Source organism: Pan paniscus, chromosome 21, assembly GCF_029289425.2.
Source record: "Pan paniscus chromosome 21, NHGRI_mPanPan1-v2.0_pri, whole genome shotgun sequence".
Lineage (NCBI taxonomy): Eukaryota > Metazoa > Chordata > Mammalia > Primates > Hominidae > Pan > Pan paniscus.
In genome coordinates, this window is record NC_073270.2 from 41137278 (window position 1) to 41148621 (window position 11344).

Consider the following 11344-nt stretch of genomic DNA (forward strand, 5'->3'; position numbering starts at 1 on the left):
GACAGAGCGAGACTCCGTCTCAAAAAAAAAAAAAAACAAAATTAGCCGGGCATAGTGGCAGGCGCCTGTAGTCCCAGCTACTCGGGAGGCTGAGGCAGGAGAATGGCGTGAACCCGGGAGGTGGAGCTTGCAGTGAGCTGAGATTGCGCCACTGCACTCCAGCCTGGGCGACAAAGCAAGACTCCATCTCAAAAAAAAAAGAGATATACCTAATGTAAATGGTGAGTTAATGGGTGCAGCACACCATCATGGCACATGTATACATATGTAACAAACCTGCACGTTGTGCACATGTACCCTAGAACTTAAAGTATAAAAAAAAAAAAGAAGCTTGACTCCGAAAAAAAAAAAAAAGAACTGGCATTATTCAACCTGTCTGACAGTTCCTTAGAAGGTCCTATTTCAAGGCTGTCTTAGAACTCACCCAGTGTGAAAAAACCTTTTCCCCAGGAGCACCGGTTGAAAACAAATAGAGGTAACTGTTTGACTTCATGGCTTCCTGAGGCAGTGATTAACAGGTGGAGAAAACAACAGGCTAACCAAAAAGTTTTAAAGGAAAAGCTGAGGAATAAGATGTCCACAGAGGCTTAGAAAAGCCCCAACATATTCCTGGGCATCTAGGAAGCCATGAACATACCCAGGTCTGTGCATATACCCAAAGCTGTGCACATGCTCAGGAAAGACCTAAGAATGTCTCTTACTTGTGGTTGACCTTGAGGTTCTGCATAGCAGGAAGTGAAAATTAAGGCAGAGTTATCGAATGCCTGGCAGAGTGTTATAGGTACATCCCAACGTGCACACAGAGCCCCAAAGGAGAAACTGGGATACTCACTGCTTCCAGGCAGTGAGAACAGAATTTTAAGAAATTTAACAGAAATTTAAAGAAATTTGTTTAATCATTACCTGACCACTAAGCTATCTAAGCAGAGACTTCAGTGGCCACAAACAACAAAGAATACAGACTACAGAATCAATTCAGAAAAGTCACTAAACAAAAATACAACAACAAACCTTGGGAAGGGAAACAATCTGATTTCCGGAGTGGCCACATTATTTAAAATGTCCAGTTTTCAACAACAAAAAGTTATAAAACATGCAAAGAAACAATAAAGTATGGCCCATACACAGGGGGGAAAAATGCAATCAATAGAAACTGTCTCTAAGAAAACCCAGGCAGCAGACAAAGAGATTTTTAACTATTTCAAATATGTTCAAAGATCTAAATGAAAATATGTCTAAAGAACTATAAGAAAGTGGCCGGGTGTGGTGGCTTACACCTGTAATCCCAGCACTTTGGGAGGCCAAGGCAGGGGGATCACCTGAGGTCAGGAGTTTGAGACCATCCTGGCCAACATGGTGAAACCCCATCTCTACTAAAAATACAAAAATTAGCCGAGCATGGTGGCAGGCACCTGTAATCCCAGCTACTCAGAAGGCTGAGGCGGGAGAATCGCTTGAACCCGGGAGGTGGAGGTTGCAGTGAGCCAAGATGGCACCAAAGAGAATATCAACAGAAAGAGAAGTTATTTTTTTAAAGACAAAATAAATTCTAGAATTGAAAAGTCCAACAACTAAAATGAAAAACTCATCAGAGGGACTGAACAGCAGATTTGAACAGGCAGAAGAAAATAATCAGTGGTCTTGAAGATAGGTCAATTTAGATCATCCAGTCCAAGGAACAGAAAGAAAAAGCAATAAAGACAAATTAGTAGCCTCAAAATGAAAAGCAAAAACAAAAAAAGAAAAAAAAGAACAAATTTAACAGCCTCAGACTGTGGGACACCATCAAACACACCAATATATGTATAATTAGAGTCTCAGAAGGAAAGAAAAGGACAGAAAAATATTTGAAGAAATAATGGCAGAAAACATCCCAAACATAATGGAAAATGGTAATTTAGGAATCCAAGAAGCTCTACTAACTCCAAATAGGATAAACACAAAGAGAGCCACAGACACATCATATGCAAGCTGCCAAGAGACAAAGATTCTTTAAATGAGCAAGAGAAGAAACTCATCATATACAAAGTATCCTCAAGAACATTAACAGTTGATTTCTTCTCAGAAACTGTAGCAGCCAGAAGGCAGTGGGATAAAATAGTCAAAACAAGGAAAGACAAAGATTTTCAAACAAGAATTCTATATCCAGCAAAACTATTATTCGAAAGTGAAGGAAAAATGAAGATTTCCCAGATAAACAAAATGGAAAGAATTTGTCAGTAGTAGACTTGCCCTGCAAGAATAAGGCAGACCTTCGGGTTGAAATGAAAGGAAACTACAGAATAACTCAAATCTACATGAAGAAATAAAGTAGACTGGTAAAGGTAACTGTTTAGGTAAATAAAAAATACAGTACAAATGGATTTTTTGTTTGTAATTCTTTTTCTTTTTAATTTAAAAGACAACTACAAGAAGAAATAATTATAAATCTACATCGGTAGACATATAATGCATAAAGATGTAATTTAGATGACAATAACACAATGTTCAGGAAGGAACAGAGCTATATAGAAAGAAAGTCTTTACATATTACTGAAATGAAGTTCGTATTAATCCAAACAAGACTGTTATGAATTAAGATGTTCATTGTAATCCCAGGGCAGCCACTAAGAAAACAGCTCATAAAATATAGTAAAAGCTTGTAACATGTACACAAATTAGCTCAAAATGGATAAAAGACCAAAATGTAGGACCTAAAATGATACAACTTTCAAAAGAAAACTTACGGGAATGGCTTCATGACATTGGATTTTGCAATGATTTCTTGGACATGATATCAAAAAAGTAGGCAATAGGCCAGGCATGGTGGCTCACACCTGTAACCCCAGCACTCTGGGAGGCTGAGGTGGGCAGATCACTTGAGGCCAGGAGTTTGAGACCAGCCTGGCCAACATGGGAAAACTCCCTCTCTATTAAAAACATAAAAATTAGCCAGGTGTGCTGGTGCATGACTGTAATCCCAGCTACTTGGGAGGGTGAGGCAGGAGAATTGCTTGAACCTGGGAGGCAGGGGCTGCAGTGAGTCTAGATTGTGCCACTGCACTCTAGCCTGGGTGACAGTGCAAGATCCTGTCAAAAAAAAAAAAAAGAGTGGGCAATAAAAGAAAAAAAAAAATAAGTTGGACTTCATGAAAATTTAAAACTTTTGTGTATCAAAGAATAGTATCAACAGACTGAAACAGCAACCCATAGGATAGGAAAAATACATGCAAATCATATATCTGATGAGGGATTGATATTCAAAATATATGAAAAACTTGCCAGATGCAGTGGCTCATGCCTGTAATCCTTGCACTTCGGGAGGCCAAGGCGGGTGGATCACCTGAGGTCAGGAGTTCAAGACCCGCCTGGCCAACATAGCAAAACCCCATCTCTACTAAAAATACAAAATTTAAGGCTGGGCGTGGTGGCTCACGCCTGTAATCCCAGGATTTTGGGAGGCCGAGGCAGGCGGATCACCTGAGGTCGGGAGTTTGAGACCATCCTGACCAACATGGGGAAACCTCATCTCTACTAAAAATACAAAATTAGCCAGGTGTGGTGGTGCAGGTCTCTAATCCCAGCTACTTGGGAGGCTGAGGCGGGAGAATCACTTGAACTCAGGAGGCAGAGGTTGCGGTGAGCCGAGATCGTGCCATTGCACTCCAGCCTGGGCAACACGCGTGAAACTCTGTCTCAAAAAGAAAAAAGACATGAAGAAGTGCCCAATATCACTAGTCACTAGAGAAATGTAAATCAATAATACAATGAGACACCATTTCATACTCATTAGAATGGCAATTGTCAAAAAACAGAAAATAAGGCCACGTGTGGTGGTTCACACCTGTAATCCTAACACTTCGAGAGGCCGAGGCAGGAGCATCACTTAAACTCAGGAATTTGAGACCAGCCTGGGCAACATAGCAAGAACTCCTCTCTACTAAAAATTTTAAAACTAGCTGGGTGTGTTGGCACACACCTGTAGTCCCAGCTACTCGGGAGGCTAAGATGAGAGGATTACTTGAGCCCAGAAGTGGAGGCTGCAGTAAGCTGTCATTGGGCCACTGCACTCCAGCCTGCGTGACACAGCAAGACCTTGTCTCAAAAACAAACAAACAAAAACCAGAAAATAACAAGTGTTGGCAAGGATGTGGTGAAACTGGAACCCTTGTGCACTGCTAGTGAGAATGTAAAACAGTGTATCTGCTGTGGAAAACAGTAGGACAATTCCTCAACAAACTAAACAGGCTGGACATAGTGGCTCACGCCTGTAGTCCCAGCACTTTGGGAGACCGAGACAATGGATTGCTTGAGCCCAGGAGTTCAAGGTCAGCCTGGGCAACATAAGGAGACCCCATCTCTACAAAAAAGAAAAAAAAATTAGCCAGGCGTGGTGGCACATGCCTGTGGTCCCAGCTACTCAGGAGGCTGAAGTGGGAGGATCACTTGAGCCCAGGAGGTCAAGGCTGCAGTGAGCTATGATTGAGCCACTACACTTCAGCATGCATGACAGAGCGAGACCCTATCTCCAAAAAAAAAAAGAGAAAATTCTGACACATGCTACAACATGGATGAATCTTGAGGACATTACGCTAAATGAAATAAGCCAGTCACAAAAGGTCAAATACTGTATGATTCCACTTATATGAGGTACACAAAGTAGTTAAACTCACGGAGACAGAAAGTAGAATGGTGGCTGCCAGGGGCTGGGGAGAAAAGACTATAGAGAGTTATTAATAGGTTCAGAGTTTCAGTTTTATAAAATGAAAATAATTCTGTGGATAAGGGTGGTAAAGATTGCACAACAATGTAAATGCACTCAATACCACAGAACTGTACACTTAAAAAGTTTCAAAGGTGGCCAAGCACAGTGGCTCACGCCTGTAATCCCAGCACTTTGGGAGGCCAAGGCAGGCAGATCACCTGAGGTCAGGAATTCAAGATCAGCCTGGCTAAAATGGTGAAACCCCATTTCTACTAAAAATACAAAAAATTAGCTGAACGTAGTGGCACGTGCCTGTAATCCCAGCTACTCAGGAGGCTGAGGCAGGAGAATCGCTTGAACCCGGGAGGCAGAGGTTGCAGTGAGCCAAGATCAGGCCATTGCACTCCAGCTTGCGCAACAAGAGCAAAACTCCGTCTCAGAAAAAAAAAAAAAAAGTTTAAAAGGTAAATTTTGTTACATGTATTTTACCACAACTTTTTTTTAATTTTCTAAAGTACAGGGTGGCTTTCTGCAATTTTTACTATTTCCAAAGAAAAGCAGAAATGATCAGCAATGCCCAGGACAACTCATAAAAACCATAAGCATGTCCAGTTCCACTGATCAAATGTCCAGGCTCTCTGCTGTAGTCATTCAACAATAGCAGTGTTTTAGTTTCCTCCTCCTTCCCAAAACCATCACTGGAGAAGGGAAAATATTGGCTGACAAGACAAAAAGAGGAAAAAATAAAGCAAGACTAACAAGAATGTTTCAGGAATACTTTTTTTTTTTTTTTTCAGACAGAGTTTCACTCTTTCACCCAGGCTGGACTGCAGTGGCACAATCTCAGCTCACTGCAACCTCCGCCTCCTGGGTTGAAGCAATTCTCGTGTCTCAGCCTCACGAGTAGCTGGGATTACAGGCGCCCACCACCAGGCCTGGCTAATTTTTGTATTTTTAGTAGAGACAGGGTTTCACCACGTTGGCCAGGCTGGTCTTGAACTCCTGGCCTCAAGTGATCCACCTACCTCAGCCTCCCAATGTGCTGGGATTACAGGTGTGAGCCACGGCACCTGGCCAGGAATACCTCTCTGTGGTTCAGTTTTCTTATCTGTAAAATAGAGGAAATAACACGCCCTCCTTTCCAAAGGGATGTTATAAGGATTAGGTAAGTATTTTAAAGTGCTTAGCACGTAGTAAGTGCCCTATAAAATGATAGTTATTGGGCCAGGCTCAGTGGCTCATGCCTGTTATCCCAGCACTTTGGGAGGCCGCAGGAGGCGGATCATGAGGTCAGGAGTTCGAGATCAGTCTGGCCAACATGGTGAAACTCCATCTCTACTACAAATACAAAAGTTAGCCAGGTGTGGTGGCAGGCGCCTGTAATCCCAGCTACTTGGGAGGCTGAAGCAGGAGAACTGCTTGAATCCAGGAGGCAGAGGTTGCAGTGAGCCGAGATCACACCGCTGAACTCCACCCTGGGTGACAGAGCGAGACTCCATCTCAAAAAAAAAAAAATACAAAAATTAGTCAGGTGTGGTGTGGTGCATGCCTGTCATCCCAGCTACTCGGGAGGCTGGCACAGGAGAATTGCTTGAACCCGGGAGCAGAAGTTGCAGTGAGCCCGAGATGGCACCACTGCACTCCAGCTTCGGTGACAGAGCAAGACTCTGCCTCAAAAAAAAAAAAAAAAAAAAAAAAAACCCTAAAGGGTGGCAGGGGAAGGATTAAAAAAAAAACAAAAAACCACTAAATTCAGAACATTCTAATTGCCATTTCCCCACCAGTACTCATTTCTGAATCAATTTCTGGCCTGAAATCAAACAATCACTTCACCAGGTGAATCTTTCTGGCAGTAGAGGGGCTACTCTACAAATAAATATTTACTGAACAGCAGTCGAGGGTACCTCACTCTGCTAGGCTGGCAAGGAATACAAGAAGTAAAACTGTCGTCCTTGTAAGACATATATAAAAAGATTAAAAACACAAATGTAAAATAACAATTCAGAAGTTACCCAGACGCAGGAATAGACCATGTCTACTATGAAAAACAGTGTCTTTGACCCAGTTTTTGAAGACTCGCTAAAACTATACACTCTCCCATCCCTCCATGATTAAAAACTAAGCTCTGTATCCTAACGTTTTTTCTGCTGCCACTTTCTTTTCTCCTTTAATTCCTAGAGAAAAGAGTATGCTAGAAGGGTCAGGACTAAATCTCAAGAGGTGCAGTAGTTTCACACACGGGTGCTAAAGAGTCTGGTAGTCTTTCCTTACTTCATTCATTTATTCAACAAGTAATCATTTAACACCTATGATGTGCCAGACACCATGCTAGGCAAAGTGAAAACGACCGAGACAGACATGACTCCAATTCTCACGCAGCTTTCAATCTAATAATCTATATTCCACTTAACTGTACAGTTAAGAACTGACTTATTACCTATGAAAGAAACCCTGAGAATCTCAGAATCTAAAGGGACTGCAGGAGATAAATGTCCTCGTTTTTCACATAGGGTCAATGAGGCCCAAAAGTGACTTGCTTAAAGTCACTATGCATCAGTGACAGTCAGGGACTAGAACCCCGGCCTCCTGAAACTCCAATCAGTGTCCTACATGCTCCTCTCCCTGAGGGGAAGCAGGTACATGGGGGAGGGAAGGAAAAGCAAACCCCATCAAATAAAGGCCAGATGTCAGTCTTCCCCTTCTCGAAAGATGGGGGAGCTAAGGTCAAAACGGGGGTAGGAAGAGGTAGGAAGCTGCCTCAGTTTCCCCACGGAAAAGCGGCCACTCAGCCTAGCTATAACACAGGCTTCCCTCCTGCGATTCCTTCCAATTCCTCCCGCCCTGCCTTGTCGAACTCCAACCCGGGACCCAGAGAGCTACCGTAGAAAATTACTCCTTCACTCACAAGGACTCGCACCAGCAACGCCATGTTTCTCGATAACCATTTCCGGGTGAAGAGTGAGCTTCCGGTGTCCCCTTTTCTACGTCCTCCTTTTGCCGGCGAAAGACTGGCAAGGGGGGCGCAGGCGCAAAGAGGTCGCTACGCGCACGCGCTGTTGTTTTCTCGGCTGTGCACCAGGCTGTCGTGCCCGGGCACGCTCTCCTTGCTGTCTACCCCACTACACGTAACAGTGGTTCAGATCCTTCCCCAACGCCTGTCTCCTTGACCCCAGACCTCGGGGCTTCTCATATCCCTCTCTTTATTCCCCACCTAACCCAGCCTCACTCCTCAGCCCCTCCTTCCCAAACTCCACCCCAACACTTTTCAATGGAGGTTGAAAAGAATAGGACTTTAGGAAATCCCAATCTTTAGAAAGAGCCAGAAGACCGGGCGCGGTGGCTCACGCCTGTAATCCCAGCACTTTGGGAGGCCGAGGCGGGCGGATCACCTGAGGTCAGGAGTTCGAGACTAGCCTGGCCAACATGGCAAAACCCCGTCCCTAACTAAAAATACAAAGAAAGTAGCCGGGCATGTTGGTGTGTGCCTGTAATCCCAGCTACTCTGAAGGCAGAGGTTGCAGTGAGCCGAGATCGCGCCACTGCACTCCAGCCTGGGCGACAGAGCAGGGCTGGACTCTGTCTCAAAAAAAAAAAAAAAAAAAGCCAGAGAAGGAGACTAAGATAAAAGAATACGGGGGATACCAGACTCCTGAAAGTCAAGGCAAGAAGGCGGTCATGTGCCAATCTGAAGCCTGGTAGAGGAAGAAACTTTTGGGATTTGTGGTTGGTTGGTTGTTTAAGGGAAACATCTTTGAATATTGATAGGAAAAGATTAGTGAAGAGTATACAGGGCCGTGCCCGGTGGCTCATGCCTGTAATCCCAACACTTTGGGAGGCCGAGGCAGGTGGATTGCCTGAGGTCAGGAGTTCAAGACCAGCCTGACCAATATGGTGAAACCCCGTCTCTACTAAAAATACGAAAAAAATTAGCCGGGCATGGTGGCATGTGCCTGTAATCCCAGCTACTTGGGAGGCTGAGGCAGGGAATCGCTTGAACCCGGGAGGCAGAGGTTGCAGTGAGCTGAGACTGGGGCACTGAACTCCAGCCTGGGCGACAAAGCGAGACTCCGTCTCAAAAAAAAAAAAAAAAAAAAAAAAGAGTATACAGGAGAATCAATCAAAGAGGCAAGGAGCTTCTTGAGGAAAGTGGCAGAGAACGGCCTTGGTAGAAGACTCCTCTTCCATTACATCCCAAGAGAAGAGAAGACAAAGTACTGGTGCTTTGGGGGTTGAGGGAGCAGAGGGGCAGGATGTTGAAGGACTTCTTTCATTTCATTCAGTCAACAAAGACCTATTGAGTCTTCCCTATGTGCTGAACACAAGACATACTGGCTTCATGGAGTTCTTAGACTGGTGGGGGAGGCATAGGAACCCAGTGAAAAAAATTAAAACTGGGGAGCTACTTTAGTTAGGTTGGTAAGGCCTCTCCAAGAAAGTGACATGTAAGATGAAATCTAAAGGAAGAAGAGGAGCTAGTCATGGGAAATAACTTCACTTGACTATTTTTTTAATTAAATTTATTGATTTTTATTAATTGACAAAAAATATATATTGTGTACAACAGGATGTTTTCTTTTTTCTTTCTTTTTTTTTTTTTTTTTTTTGAGACAGAGTTTCACTCTTGTCGCCCAGGCTGGAGTGCAGTGGCTCAATCTCGGCTCACTGCAACCTCCACCTCCCAAGTCAAGCGATTCTCCTGCCTCAGACTCCCAAGTAGCTGGGATTACAGATGCACACCACCACGCCTGGCTAATTTTTGTGTTTTCAGTAGAGACGGGGTTTTGCCATTTCGGCTAGGACGGTCTCAAACTCCTAACCTCAGGTGATCCACCCACATCGGCCTCCGAAAGTGCTGGGATTACAAGAGTGAGCCACCGTGCCCCCGGCCAGGATGTTTTAAAATATGTATACATTGTGAAATGGCTAAGTCAAGCTAATTAATATATGCATTACCTCATATTTTTGTGCTGGAAATGTTTAAAATATGTTCTTTAAGCAATTTTCAAGAATACAATACATATTCATAGTGGGTACAGTCACCATGTTATACAATAGATCTTTTCTTTTTTTTTTTTGAGACGGAGTTTCACTCTTGTTGCCCAGGCTGGAGCGCAATGGCGTGATCTTGGCTCACTGCAACCTCTGCCTCCCGGGTTCAAGTGATTCTCCTGCCTCAGCCTCCTGAGTAGCTGGGATTACAGGCATGCGCCACCACGCCCAGCTAATATTATATTTTAGTAGAGACGGGGTTTCTCCATGTTGGTCAGGCTGGTCTCGAACTCCCGACCTCAGGTGATCCACCTGCCTTGGCCTCCCAAAGTGGCCTCCTGAACTTATCTCTCTTAACTGAAATTTTGTATCCTTTGACAAACATCTCCTCAGCCCCTAGTAACCACCATTCTACTCTCTACTTCTGTGTGTTCAACTTATATTCCACATATGAGAGAAATCAAGCAGTATTTGTCTTTCTGTGCCTCATTTATTTCTCTTAACATAACATCCTCCCAGTTCATCCATGTTGTCATAGATATGAGCATTTCCTTCTTTTTTTTTTCCTTGAGACAGATCTTGCTCTTGTTGCCCAGGCTGGAGTGCAGTGGCACAATCTTGGCTCACTGCAACCTCTGCCTCCCGGGTTCAAGCAATTCTCCTGCCTCAGCCTCCCAAGTAGCCTGGACTACAGGCATGTGCCACCACACCCAGCTAATTTTTATTTTTAGTAGAGATGGGGTTTCTCCATATTGGTCAGGCAGGTCTTGAGCTCCCGACCTCAGGTGATCTGCCCACCTTGGCTTCCCAAAGTGTTGGGATTACAGGTGTGAGCCACCGCACCTGGCCAGCATTTCCTTCTTCTTTTAGGCTGAATAGCATTCCATTATATATATAAATCACCTTTTTTTTTTTTTTTTGAGACAGAGTCTTGCTCTGCCGCCCAGGGTGGAGTGCAGTGACACAATCCCAGCTCACTGCAGCCTGTACCTCCTGGGTTCAAGCAATTCTTGTGCCTCAGTCTCCCAAGTAGCTGGGACTACAGGCACGTGCCACCATGTCCGGCTAATTTTTGTATTTTTAGTAGAGACAGGGTTTCACCATGCTGGCCAGGCTGGTCTCGAACTCCTGGCCTCAAGTCATCTGCCCGCCTCTGCCTCCCAAAGTACTGGGATTACAGGCATGAGTCACTGTACCTGGTCATAAACCACATTTTCTTTCTTTCTTTCTTTCTTTTTTTTTTTTTTTTTTTTTTTTTTTTTGAGACGGCGGAGTCTCACTCTGCCACCAGGCTAGAGTGCAGTGATGCAATCTCAGCTCACTGCAACCTCCCCCTCCCAGGTTCAAGCGATTCTCCTGCCTCAGCCTCCTGAGTAGCAGGGATTACAGGCGTGCACCACTACACCCAGCTAATTTTTGTATTTTTAGTAGAGACGGGTTTCACCATGTTGGTCAGGATGGTCTCGATCTCCTGACCTCATGATCTGCCCACCTCGGCCTCCCAAAGTGCTGGAATTACAGGCGTGAACAACCACGCCCGGCCACCACATTTTCTTTATTTGTTCATCACTAATGGACACTTAGGTTAATTCCATACTTGGCTGTTGTGAATACCACTGCAATGAACATGTTAGTATAGATGCCTCTTCAACATACTGATTTCATCTCCTT

General features: G+C 44.2%; 1 protein-coding gene across 4 annotated transcripts in view; it reads right to left on the minus strand.

Moving 5' to 3' along the window:
* Positions 1 to 8904, minus strand: part of LOC100983071 (ubiquinol-cytochrome c reductase complex assembly factor 1) — a 109089-nt gene extending 100185 nt beyond the window's left edge. The window contains exon 1 of one of the 4 annotated variants that reach the window (XM_003831845.5): positions 7590 to 8904. In XM_003831845.5, coding sequence (XP_003831893.1) covers positions 7590 to 7613 — 24 coding nt within the window. In that variant the 5' untranslated portion in view covers positions 7614 to 8904. The remainder of the gene's footprint in view (positions 1 to 7589) is intronic. The other 3 variants (XM_003831847.5, XM_034947661.3, XM_034947665.2) reach the window with 3 other exon arrangements.
* Between the last annotated feature and the right edge of the window lie 2440 nt (positions 8905 to 11344).